At 45.7% G+C, this 14,084-nt stretch overlaps 1 protein-coding gene across 5 annotated transcripts in view; it reads right to left on the bottom strand.

The window, feature by feature from the left end:
• Nucleotides 1-14,084, bottom strand: part of ADAMTSL3 (ADAMTS like 3) — a 374,681-nt gene that overhangs the window by 68,410 nt on the left and 292,187 nt on the right. For all 5 annotated transcript variants that reach the window (XM_035024252.1, XM_035024249.1, XM_035024250.1 and 2 more), the window contains one exon: nt 10,876-11,029. In XM_035024252.1, coding sequence (XP_034880143.1) covers nt 10,876-11,029 — 154 coding nt within the window. The remainder of the gene's footprint in view (nt 1-10,875; nt 11,030-14,084) is intronic.

The raw sequence follows: 14,084 nt of genomic DNA, 5'->3' as shown, positions 1-14,084 counted from the left end.
GAAAGGCGTTCCTGACCCCATTTCTTTTACTGAAAGGCAACATGATGGGATGTCGTCGATCAAGAGAGAAGGGAGGATAAGAAATCAGCATCTGTCTTCTCTGTGCAAACCCTACCAAAGTCTGTATGGCATGTGGTGTCTTCTGGAAGGTGTCTTCCTCAACCTCAGGGATCATCATACCCTGAGTAATTAGCTCATTTCCTATCCAATGCATGCTGAACCATGTCCCCACTGACCAGGCTGCTTCTTCAAGATCGCTGTCGTGTTGGCAAGTTTAGAGCCTAATCTGTGCCCACACATAAGAGGAGTGTACAATTCAAGACAGAATCACGTATTCGCCTCGTTTGTTTTCCTTTCTTGTTCCTTACCTACTTGTAATTTTACGTACCTGGTTGCATCTTGTGAATGCTCCTAAGTGGCCGGTCACTGTCACAAGGCAGGGTATGTATGCCCAAGTGCACACGTACATGCGTGAGCACAGTATCTACACAGATGTGTGCACATCTCCCTATACAGAGTTCTCACGATTATTTATAAGGATCTATTTGAACACCCTGTCTGGTCATTGGTCCCTCGGTGTCAGACAACGGAAAGAAGGATAACTTCAAATCACAGCACCAACTGGGCCAAACTCAGGTTTTTGAACTCGTGCAACTGAGGCATGTGAGGAGACAGGCTCTTTCAGGTAGCCATGACGCGAAGGATGAGGTCACAGCTGGAATGTTCCTGCACTTAACCGGGATGTGGAAGCCCACGTGGGCAATGCAGTACACCGGTCTAGCTGAGTGGTTCAGGCTGGGGATGATCTGAGGCCAGGATAGCCCCACACAGCATCCCGATGCCCTAGAAGCAGCCACGGACGTGGGTTCTAATTAACTTAAGTCCCCTGGTAGCCAGATGTTCCTCAGTTAAGCCCGAGGCTTAAACTAGATGGGGCCCTGACTCCATCCAAGGCAGCCTGGGGAATCTAAAGGTGATGGGAAGTATTCAGCCCTGGCGAGGAAGCTGCCCAAGGGGCTGGGCGAGCCACATGAGAGGCCATCTGCTCCCTCTGGCTGCATGCCCATTCATTGGAAGGTCAGCCCTGTGACCCTGGCTGGCTCCGTTCCCAGCCCTGCTTTCGCAAGTGCTCATGCTGGGTCCAGAGCAGGTGAGCTAACAGGTGTGCCTGGGGAGTGATCTGGGATTCAGGCTCTGCCAGGCTGCCGGGTTCCACAGCTTGGACCAATTCTTCTCTTGGGACTCCTGTGGGCTCCTTTGGAGAAGTGCCTGGAGCATGACATCATTGGACACAGTTCTTAGGCAAGAACTGGTCTGGTTTTGGGTGACTGCCTCCTTCTGCCCCTAGACCATGCCCCCAGACTACAACACTGGCTAAGCCTGATCAGGGAGGGCATCATCTACTGTGCAGAGAGTGGTCAAGTCCCTATGGCATCCTCCTGAAGGGGCCGCGGGCCCGTTCAAGGGTACCGCCCCATCCCTCCACCTCTCCCGCTGCGCTGGATGTGAGAAATGCCACATCTTCTGGCTTTTCTAGAAAACGCAAAGATCTCTCTTCTAGAGGTCTTCCTCCTGGGCCTCTGTGCCAGCCTGCCCTACCCAACGGAGGCCAGCCCTGGGAACCTGGGGCTGTTTACTGCGATTGCGTCTCAGCTCCTTGCTTGTTCGTGTCCTGCCTTAATTCCAGTCCTGTCCCTGCCATAACTCTAAGCCTTGGTGCCAGGCCAGCTTCCTGCCCCAAACCATCTGGGCTGGATATTTACACTTGGTCTTGCCAGCATGGGCCTCCAGCCACGCCCGAACGGGCTTCAGTGGCGATGCGGCTGCTAAGCCTTCCTAGAACCTGGCTGCACACAGCTGCAATGCCAGCACCATCAGAACCCACCCCTGAGTGTGGCTGCTGGGCTGGCGCGGGCCCCCAAGCCCTCCACTAGCACTGAAGAGCCGGCAAGCTCATCTGGAGCTCAGTCAAGACCCTGGGCGCGTTGGACCCTCTCCAGACTCCTCTGAGGGTGGAAGCACGGCCGGGAGCCGAGAGGGGGAGGCAGGGGTGCTGCGGGTAGGACTCGCTAAATGAGCTGTGACATCCCGGCCGCCCCAGGGAAGCCGGCTACTGTAAATGCCACGTCAGCCTGACAGTGGCTTCTGTTTATTGCCTCTCGGGCACTTTCCAACCGAATGCCGTAGCGCTCCTGCTCGCAGCTCCCCGCTAAATGCTCTCTGGGAAAGGCCACCCGTGGTCCGTCCCCTCTAGTGACAAATACAAAGTCTCCCTTCCGAGTTCTTACGTAGCCATTCTAGGACATGCGGCACCTTTAAGCACTCACTTCTCGAAGAAGTCCCTCCGCTCAGGTGTGCTACCCCTCACCGGGTCCCTTCCAGCCACTGCCCCCTGTGCTCAGCTACTTTCTCTTCGTGCTCTGACCTTCTCCTCGGATGACCTTGCAGGTGTAATGAGCAGCTCGGAGCTGTCTAGCTTATCTGGTCTACTTGATCTGCTCTGGTCTATCAGTTCCGGTCTATTAGTCTATTTATCTAGCCTAGTTTATCTGGTCTAGTTTACCTGGTCTAGTTTATGAAGTCTAATTTATCCGTCTAGTTCACCCAGTCTAGTTTAGTCGAATTTATCTAGTCTAGTTTATCTGCCTAGTTTATTTAGTCTGTTTATCTGTCTAGGTTACCTGGACTAGTTTATCATTCTAGTTTACCTGGTCCAGTTTACCTGGCCTAGTTTATCGACTCTAGTTTATCTGTCTAGATTATCTGGTCTAGTTTATCTGCCTAGTTTATCTAGTCTAGTTTATCTGTCTAGATAATCTGGCCTAGTTTATCTGTCTAGATTATCTGGTCTAGTTTATCTTATCTAGTTAATCTGGTCCAGTTTATCTTATCTAGTTTATCAATCTAGTTTACCAGGTCCAGCTTATCTGGCCTAGTTTATCTAGTCTAGATTATCTGGTCTAGTTTATCTTATCTAGTTAATCTGGTCTAGTTTATCTTATCTAGTTTATCAGTCTAGTTTATCTGGTCCAGTTTACCTGGTCCAGTTTATCTGGCCTAGTTTATCTAGTTTAGTTTATCTCGTCTAGTTTACCTGGTCTAATCTATCTTGTCTAGTTTTCCTGGTCCAGTTTACCAAGTCAAGTTTATCTGTCTAGTTTATTTGATCCAGTTTATCTAGTCCACTTTACCTGGTCCAGTTTATCTGGCCTAGTTTATCTAGTCTAGTTTATCTGTCTAGTTTACCTGGTCTAGTTTATTAAGTCTAATTTATCTGTCTAGTTTATCTAGTTTATCTGATCTGATCAAATTTATCAAGTCTAGTTTATCAGGTCTAATTTATCTGTGTAGTTTATCTAGTCTAGTTTATCTGTCTAGTTTAGTCTACTTTAACTGCCTAGTTTATCTAGTCTGTTTATCTGTCTAGTTTACCTGGACTAGTTTATCATTCTAGTTTATCTGTCTGGATTACCTGGTCTAGTTTATCAGGTCTAGTTTATCTAGTCTAGTTTATCTGTCTAGTTTATCTGTCTAGCCTGGACCTCTCTCTGGGGCTCCAGACCTAATTATCCACTGCTTATCTGAAATCTCTTCTTGGCACTTCAAGTTTAAAATATTATAATCTAAACACATTATGTCTGCCTCCCCTCCCATCCCACGTATCCTCCTCTTCCGGTATTCCCTCAATTAATGGCATCACTTTCTCCCAATTACCCCAAGCCAGAAAGCAGAAAGTCATCATGATTCCTCCCTGTCCAGTGGTGTGCTGGCCCTACCTCTCACTGGCTCTCAGGTCAGTGAGATTGTGAGTACCTGTCCCCAACTGTGCATTCAACCATGTCACATGGGTCACCTGAAGCTGGCCATGATGGGAGTACTTACACCACAGAAATCAGCAAAGATGACAAATAGTAGCTGCCCTCCCTCCTCACCACCCCTCTACCCCAGAGCTGGTTGTTAAACACTTACAAGTACACCCCGTCCCTGTCCCTTAGCTCCCAGCTCCAGCTACTTAGGCGGGATATCCGAACCATTGTGAGAATCCACCGCCATGCTCTCTCACCTAGATATGGCCACAGCCCCTTACCCAGACTCCCAGCCCGCACCCTTGTATTTATCCAATGTATCTTATAGCTGTCAGAGCAAATACACCAAAATAAAATCTGACTATGTCATCTCCTTCTTGGATAAAATCTAAACCCCTTAACATGGAGTACTAATATCCTCTACAGCTAAATTCTCAAGCTTTCTCTTTTGTCATAAACTTGAACCTATGTTCTAATCCTGTGGCATTTCTGGCGGTTTCCCCAGATAGAGGACTCCATTTGACACCCTCTACCTTTGTCCACACTGCCCTCTTCTCCCAGATTCCCGTGTCCTCCTCCACGTGAGCCTGGAGAATGGACACTTATCTTCCAGAACTCTGCCCAGGGGATCCTCCTCTGAAACTTTTCCTGACCTCCCCCTCCCCCAGTGGCATCGGCCACTGCCATCTGCATCCTATCATGGCACCCATGGCACTTACTATTCTCGTTTGTTTATATATATTTCTCTCCCATTGAATTCTGAGATCTTAGAAACAAGAGAATGCATCTTTTCCGTTTTGTATCATAACACCTAAAACATATAGCACTTGATGAATGACTGCAGAAAGAATTAATACGGGAATAGTATCATCTGACACTGAAAACTAAGTATGTCTAGGAAAGAGATTGTCTCTACCCTTAGGGCACAGCATAGCATCTAGTAGAGAGTAGTCTTACTCTTTATTGAATGAATAAATGAATGAATGACTGAGTGTATGCCCTTGGATGCTGGACAAATGATACAATCCCAAGAGGGGTGCTGCCAAGGTGGGCCTGTGCCCCCCCGGGTTTCCAAGGGCTGCAGCTATGTCGGGGGGGGGGTGTCACTGGAAGCTGAGAAGCTACAGGGAGAGTGGAGGCAGGGGGGCTATATTCTCTCCTGAAGTCCAAAGTGTGTGTAGGAGGTGGGAGAGCTAACGAGGCAGATACGGGGTTGGAACCAAGAGGGAGACCAAGAGCTTCAGAGAAGTGAGTGTGTTCGAGATAACCCTGGCAAGGGGATGAAGAATATCTTTTCTTGACATTTCAATCACATAGTGCATGCCTGGGTGCCTCCCCTCCCTCAACCATCTTGATCTCGGTACTTTGACAAAAAATAATAATTCTTTACCAAAACTCGGGAAACCTAAAAGACTAGGGCTATAATTTAAAAAATCTAAAATCAAACACTACATTTCTGTTATTTTTTTTTTTCTTCAGATCCCTAATTAGAAACCACAACAGGTAGGGATGCCTGGGTGGCAGAGTCGGTTGAGTGTCCAACTCTTGGTTTAGGCTCAGGTCTGATCTCAGGGTCATGAGATCAAGGCCTACGTCGGACTCCGCACTCAGCATGGAGTCTGCTTCTGCTTCTCTCCCTCTCCCTCTGCCATTCCCCCTGTGCGTTCACTTGCTCTCTCTCTCAAATAAATCTTAAAAACAAACAAACAAAAAGCCAAGACAGATAGACTTCTAACAGCAATATGAGGACAATCCAAGTCTGACGTATTTGAAAAGCATTTCTATGGGTATAAGTCACTGTGATAAGCACTTCTGGGGCCTATGTGGAGGAAAGTCCAGGGCGACTGTGAACCTACCCCATACAAGCCCCTGCCCTCGTGGGACAGAAGGTGCAGCACAAGTCGCTCTAGGCCATTTTAGTCTATCTTGAAGTTCTACTAGGAATTAAAAGGATGGCATTAAAAATAACTAATATTTTTGAGGCTTTAGCACAGGCCTGGCATTGTTTCTAAGCATTTTATAGGTATTATTTCTCAGAACAATCCTATGAGGTAGATACAATGACTATTCCCATTTTACAGAGGAGAAAACTGAGGCTGGCAGAGGTTAAGTAACTTGCCCTATGTCACAGGATGAGGGATTGGAACAACTGGGATTGTAACTCAAGTGAGTTAGCTTAACCACAAGGTTATATTACCTTCCAGAGATTAATACAACCAAGAAAGATTATTGGGGACTCAGGAAACAAACTGAGGATTGCTGGAGTGGGGGATGGGCGGGGAGACATGGGGTGGCTGGGTGATAGACACTGGGGAGGGTATGTGCTCTGGTAAGCGCTGTGAATTGTGCAAGACTGTTGAATCTCAGATCTGTACCTCTGAAACAAATAATGCAATATATGTTAAGGAAAAAAAAAAAGAAGAAGAAGATAGCAGGAGGAGAAGAATGAAGGGGGGGGAAATCGGAGGGGGAGACGAACCATGAGAGACGGTGGACTCCGAAAAACAAACTGAGGGTTCCAGAGGGGAGGGGGTGGGAGGATGGGTTAGCCTGGTGATGGGTATTAAGGAGGGCACATTCTGCATGGAGCACTGGGTGTTATGCACAAACAATGAATCATGGAACACTACATCTAAAACTAATGATGTAATGTATGGGGATTAACATAACAATAAAAAATTAAAAAAAAAAAACCTCAATGAGATACCACCTCACACCAGTCAGAATGGCTAAAATTAACAAGTCAGGAAATGACAGATGTTGGCGGGGATGCGGAGAAAGGGGAACCCTCCTACACTGTTGGTGGGAATGCAAGCTGGTGCAGCCACTCTGGAAAACAGTATGGAGGTTCCTCAAAAAGTTGAAAATAGAGCTACCATATGACCCAGCAATTGCACTACTGGGTATTTACCCCAAAGATACAAAAGTAGGGATCCGAAAGGGTACGTGCACCCCGATGTTTATAGCAGCAATGTCCACAATAGCCAAACTGTGGAAAGAGCCAAGATGTCCATCGACAGATGAATGGATAAAGAAGAGGTGGTATATATATACAATGGAATATTATGCAGTCATCAAAAGGAATGAGATCTTGCCATTTGCAACGACGTGGATGGAACTGGAGGGTATTATGTTGAGCGAAATAAGTCAAACAGAGAAAGACATGTATCATATGACCTCATTGATATGAGGAATTCTTAATCTCAGGAAACAAGCTGAGGGTTGCTGGAGTGGGGGGTGGGGTGGGAGGGATGGGGTGACTGGGTGATGGACACTGGGGAGGGTGTGTGCTCTGGTAAGTGCTGTGAATTGTGCAAGACTGTTGAATCTCAGATCTGTACCTCTGAAACGAATAATGCAATATATGTTAAGGAAAAAAAGAAAAGAAGGTAGCAGGAGGGGAAGAATGAAGGGGGGGAAATTGGAGGGGTAGATGAACTATGAGAGATGATGGACTCTGAAAAACAAACTGAGGGTTCTAGAGGGGAAGGGGGTGAGAGGATGGGTTAGCCTGGTGATGGGTATTGAGGAGGGCACGTTCTGCATGGAGCACTGGGTGTTATGCACAAACAATGAATCATGGAACACTACATCAAAAACTAATGATGTAATGTACGGTGATTAACAGAACAATAAAAAAATTTTTAAAAAAGAAAGATTATTGGGGAAAGCAGGGTTAGTGCTGGTCTTTCAGGAATAAGAAGAACGTCAGTCACTAGATATGGCGGGAGAAAGAATTCAAGAGGGGGTCAACGTCTGCCGTTGGGGAAGGCAGGGAATGGAGGGGAGACTCAGGCAGGGGTAGAACTGGACCATGTGGTGCTCAAGACACCTCTCCCGCCCGCCCTCCACCCCACTCTGCATCAAAATGGTCAAAATGAAGACCAGCAAAATTCACTCCTCCAAAGAGGATGGGTTTTACTTAAACCTGAGGCACCAGTGAGAACACTTATCTAGAAGTGGAGGCTTAAGAGCACAAGATCACAGCACAAGTGGACTTGGTCTTTCTTGTGTTCAGACTCCCTTCAATAATGCAGGGGTCAGGCCCACAACAAAGACCATACATTTCCAGTCTGGAGAGCAGATGGGGCAGGCAGAATTGAGGTGAAGGGGAAAAGAAAGTCAGAGGACATTATGCTATATAGGCCTTGATAGTCCCAGTGGAATAAAAGACAAGTGCACCAACAGAGAGAGGGAATCACTGGGTGTTATATGCAAACAATGAATCGTGGAACACTACTTCAAAAACTAATGATGTACTGCATGGTGACTAACATAACATAATAAAATTAAATTTTAAAAAAAACAGAGAAAGAGAATCAGAGCTACTATGGGATAGACAGCTACTATGGTGAATTTTTAGGGGATTCTTAGGAAATAGGGAAAAACACACAATACCCAGGTAAGTCAGATAGCATGAATACGAAGGACGTCTAATCAGCATGGTGATATTATTTACTTCAGTGAATCCTAGTAGCTCAGGCCAGGGAACCAAAACCCAAACAAATATCACCTGAAAAGTAATACCAGCTTTGAAGTGAGCAGGTGATCAAGGCAGGGGTTGAAGGACGGGCAAGAATATCTACAGCGAGGCTTTCACCAAACAAGAGGAGCGAGATGGGGGTGGGGGAGGGAGAGCAGGAAGCTACTTCTGAGGGCCATGTCTGAGCAAGTGTAAGGGGTGACCATGCCAGGGTGATGGGGCAGGGGTCAGGGAAGTCAACGATGGTAGGAAATAGGGATATCGGGGTGTTAGAAAGTTCAAGGACACGGATGTTGGTTGTCGGCAAGGAAGAATGGGCCTGGTGGTAGTGTGTGCTGGGAAAAGGCAGCTGGTGTCTGTAGGTCTGCATGTGATGCACTAGAAGGTGTACGGAGGGCAGTGTTAGTACTGAATGCATGACAGTGGCAGGGAAATGGTGCGAGACAGCAGGGGTCCAGAGGATGGGTGAATGCCATGCGTGTCCCTTGGCTCTGCGATACGGTGGTGGGGAGAAGAGGATGCCACATCACAGTGCAAAGGGAGAAGCCACATTTCAGCAAGCAAGGGCTACTAAGCGAAGGTGATGGCGTGAGCCAGACTACAGCGGGAATGGAGGCCCAGCTCGGGGTGATCTGGCAGGGCTGGGAGCAGGCGTTCCCCTCTCTTCTCTGCTTCCATGACCCACATGTTTGGCAAGCTAGGGAATGGGGTGGGGAAAGAAGAAATATTACTGGCTTTTTTCTTTCTTTCTTTTTTTTTTTTTTGCACTCCCTAAAGCTTATAATTTTATTCTATTCTCCACTGCATGCTGTAATAGTTTATAATTTCATCTGCACCATGTTGCATACCCTAACCACCACGATGTATTTCCGTATGCTATTCTGTGATTATCTTAGAGGAAGTTCCAGTACTCCTTTAATCTCACTCTCTCCTCGAAGGCAGTTTATCACATTTTTTCTGATAAAAATCAGATAGATAAGCGTTTTGAAGCATGACATGGTGCCGTATACCACAGGCATTCTTGAATTCCAGGACACCAGGAAACTTGGAATCTCACATTTTTGGAATCTCAAGATTTTGGAAATGTGTTCTCGAAGAATTCCCAGAGAAAAAAGTTGATGTTGTCCATAAATGAGCATAAAGAGGCGGCTAAGAGCATGGACTCAGGCATCAGACAGACCTGTGGTCAAACAGACCAAGGTGTCCAACTGGCAGCTACGGATCTTTGGTCAAGTCTTGTACATTCTCTAAGTCTTGGGTTTCTTGTCTCTAAATGGGGATAATATCTGTCTCACAGATCGCTGGGGACTAAAGGACCTAAAGCATGCAAGGAGCTCCACACAATAAATGCAATAAATAGTCCAAAAAATGCTACTGCTTTTTTTAAAACTTGTAACTGTTTTTTGTTTTTTTTTTTCTTCTTCTTCTTTGTTTTATGAGTTTCTCCAGGGAAGTTTTTGGTAAATTTGGATTTTATATCTCAGGTCTTTTTCCTTAAGCAGCATTAACATAATAGTTAATTTTCTGATTTTTGTTTACTTACCATAAGCTCAGGAGGGTACCTGAGGTACTTAATAGGTGAATTCACTTTATGGTGAATAATTAAAGACTGTGAACAAGAAAGCAGGAGACAGACCCAGAAGCTGTGCAGTCCTAGTATGCTTTTCCCCTATCTCCGAACCCCACCTCCCCCCACTACTCTGCTGCCTTATTTTCTTTCTTTTCTTTTAAGATTTTATTTATTTGAGAGACAGAGATTGAGCATGAGCTGGGTAGAGGGAGAGGGAGAAGCAGACTCCCTGCTGAGCAGGGAGCCCTCCATGGGGCTCAATCCCAGGACCCCAGGATCATGACGTGAGCTGAAGGCAGACACTTAACCGACTGAGCCACCCAGGTACCCCCTGCTGCCTTATTTTCACGTGTTGTCACCCACCCTCCTACATGAAACACACATGCGTATGTGCAAACATATATGCTGTTATGTATACTGAAAATACAGAGGAGTCTGACATGCATATTAGCTTTTGGATATAATGAAGCCATATACTATTAACTCATTATACTAAGCTTGTTATTTAGAACTAATTGAAGAAGTGCCCAAACTATCATTTAAAAAAAGACAATGATAATTTATGTTTTCATCCTTGCTGGTTTTAGATTATACACAAGAACAGATACCTGAATACTTAGAAATACTTAGCTCTTCTACTCTTACTGGAATGGATCCAAATGCATCACTGGCGAATAAACTGGAAAGTAGTCCAACTTAACTTCTACAAGAAATACTCCCGGATTGTTAGTGGAAGAAATCATGGCCACGTGAAGGATAGAAGGAAGTGTAAGTGCAAGTGAGGAAGACTAACAGATGCATTTGTTAAGTTGGGTGGACGTTTCTTAACATTGACTTTCCTTCGAACGGTATCTTGTATTCAACATTATACCGGTGATTGCTTCAAACGATTCTGGGTTCCTCTTGATCTGCTTTACCTACAGATTAGGAACGTGCTGCTTTGCGGGAAATACAGCCATCAGGACGAGAGGAACAGAATGAACATATCCGATGGAGCATGGCCTGTGCATACTTACTATCGCACGCAGGCATCTGGCAAGATCTTACAAGAGGGGGCCCCGGGAGGTCTCGGCACATCATCTCACTGAGGGGAACACGCCGGCCTTTGGCCGTCAGTCTCTGACACACCTGCTTTCTTCGCTGGGTTCCAACACCACAACTGACGGAACACTGCAACGAGAATTGCGCACCTGTCACATGGAGCATCCGCAGACAACGCAGCCAACAGCCAAGTCTCTGGCGGCACCAGAGGGGTCCCACGTGTGGCTGCCATTTGTACGTGAGCCATTTCCTAGGCTCGAACCCCTCTTATTTCTTATTGATAATTTATTTCTTTAATTCAAGTACACATGACACACAATGTTACGTTAGCTTCAGGTGTAGAACACATGATTGGCCAAGTTTCTGCGGTACTCGGTGCTCACCGCAGTCAGGCCCGTCACCACGCAACATCATTATGGTATTACTGACTATATCCCCCACACTGTGCTTTTCATCCCCGTGTCTTTTTTTTTTTTTTTGACTTATCTTTTATAATACAGGGGAGTTCCCTCCCTTCCTTCTTCCTCTCTGAGACAGTAAGTAATTTCCAGTAATTTACTGTCATGGGGATTTTTTGACAGTATAATTGATATCTGATTTATTTTTTAGCTGTTTATTTATATAGTAAGATGATCGTGCTTAAAAAAAAAAAAGATACACACCCACGACCAAGACTTCAAGAAACAGAAAAGTATTAAAGGACAGTTTTTTAAAAACCACTCAAACTACATAAAATAACACTAGTATTTGATCATCAGTGTGTGCATAACATTGATAGCTGATAATCATTGTGTGTACATGCAATTTTAATTTTAAAATGTAACGCAGTTTTGGGTGCCTGGGTGGCTCAGTCGTTGGGCGTCTGCCTTCGGCTCAGGTCATGATCCCAGGATCCTGGGATCGAGTCCCACATCGGGCTCCCTGCTCGGCAGGAAGCCTGCTTCTCCCTCTCCCACTCCCCCTGCTTGTGTTCCTGCTCTCGCTATCTCTCTCTCTGTCAAATAAATAAATAAAAATCTATTAAAAAAAGTAATGCAGTTTTATTAGGTATATTAGAAAAAAGGGAACTAAAGTAGAATTAAAGGAGTTGTTGAAGATCTGAGGGTTTTTTTCCCACCATAACAATTAATTCCCTAAAGAACCCTGTTATGTTAATGAAGAAAATTGAAGAAACCAACAGGAAATTTAGATGGTTGTTTTGTTTGTTTGTTTGTTTTTTTAATTTTATTATGTTATGTTAGTCACCATACAATACATCATTGGTTTTTGATGTGGTGATCCACGATCCATTGTTTTCGTATAACACCCAGTGCTCCATGCAGTACGTGCCCTCTTTAATACCCATCACCGGGATAATCAATCCCCCCTCCCCCCTCCCCTCTAAAACCCTATTTGTTTCTCAGGTCCATAGTCTCTCATGGTTCATCTCTCCCTCCAATCCCCCCCCCCCATTTTTCCCTTCCTTCTCCTAATGTCCTCCATGCTATTCCTTATGTTCCACAAATAAGTGAAACCATATGATAATGGACTTTCTCTGCTTGACTTATTTCACTTAGCATAATCCCCTACAGTCCCATCCATGTTGATGTAAAAGTTGGGTATTCATCCTTTCTGATGGCTGAGTAATATTCCATTGTATATATGGACCACATCTTCTTTATCCATTCATCTGTTGAAGGACATCTCGGCTCTTTCCACAGTTTGGCTGTTGCGGACATTGCTGCTATGAACATTGGGGTACATATGGCCCTTCTTTTCACTACATCTGTGTCTTTGGGGTAAATACCCAGCAGTGCAGTTGCTGGGTCATAGGATAGCTCTATTTTTAACTTTTTGAGGAACCTCCATACTGTTTTCCAAAGTGGCTGCACCAGCTTGCATTCCCACCAGCAGTGTAGGAGGGTTCCCCTTTCTCTGCATCCTCGCCAACATCTGTTGTTTCTTGTGTTGTTGATTTTAGACATTCTGACAGGTGTGAGGTCGGATCTTTCTGTGATTTTGATTTGTATTTCCCTGATGCCTTTCTACACGAAGAACACCAAGAAGAGCAGAGACTTGGGTCAGACTTTCTTTCCCTTTGAACCATGCAGACCCTGTTCCACTGTCTTCGTGGATGGTACCATGAAGATGTGCGCGGCCAAACAGGCAGTTTCTGTTGTGTATCTGTTTGCCCTTTCTGCCCAGAGATCTGTGGGCTCTTTCTTTACCCATGAAGTCCTGCACTGTAGGCAGACTATGTCGCAATGGGTCATATTTTCTTGGTATGTGGTATGCTGTTATGATGTAGAGACCAAAGCTTTTATCAAAGAAAGTTTTTATTATTATTTATTATTCATAAATTCCCCTTTATTATCTCTGAATATTTTTCTCTTTCATTTTCTGTGCCATTTGTTCTGTTCTTTCACAAACACCAGTGTGCTTGGGTTGATCTCCTCTCTGTCTTCCACACCCATCACTGCCTCTGAAAGGCAGTGTGCATCTTCACTCTTTTCCTACATGGTAGATGCAGCCTTCCAGCCTGCACACATCTCCATCTTCTGTCTTTTCTTTAATTTTGTTGTTGTTTGTAATCTGTGGTTTTTTTGTTTGTTTTTTGCCTCTGACTGTTCCAGTTGTCTTCTCCTTTTGTTGACTTACAATCTCTTTTCGAGCTCAACCTCATTTTAAAGCTACTTTCCCGTAGGACACCAAGACCATACTGTCCTCGGGAATATGAGCCTATTTGTTGGAACTGTTCCCTGGGTGTAGCTCTGTGATGTTACCGCCATTCCGGTGACTCTTGCTTGCTCTTCCTTTCCCTGCAACCCGGCTTCCTCCTTCTCCTTCTCTGTGCCCCCACCCACCTGGTGTTGCTGCGGAGGTTTTCTGCTGGAACTCCGAGTGCAGCTGTGTGCGAACAACATGGGCAGGGGTGAGCTAGGGCACCTTACAGCTGTTTCATGCAACCCTCTGGCACCACATTTTTGTGTCTGTTGCCCACATGTCTGTTCGGCTCTTGGCATCCGAGGGGCCGGTGTGACTCAGAGAAGAGCCTCTTCCAAAACTGGCTCCCTGGGGACTAATGCAGCAACTGCTGTCCCTTCTTCCCCCCCACTTCATCCCCGGCAGCCCTCCTTGGCTAGGAGGCCCGTGGGTGCCATGTCTCCTTCGGCACCACCTGCCCCACGGCTCCGCGGGGACATTC

The sequence above is a fragment of the Mirounga leonina genome, unplaced genomic scaffold, assembly GCF_011800145.1.
Source record: "Mirounga leonina isolate KUSES-001 unplaced genomic scaffold, KU_Mleo_1.0 Mir_178, whole genome shotgun sequence".
Classification (NCBI taxonomy): domain Eukaryota; kingdom Metazoa; phylum Chordata; class Mammalia; order Carnivora; family Phocidae; genus Mirounga; species Mirounga leonina.
The sequence above is the reverse complement of the archived record's forward strand: the minus strand, read 5'-3'. Positions and strand labels throughout refer to the sequence as shown.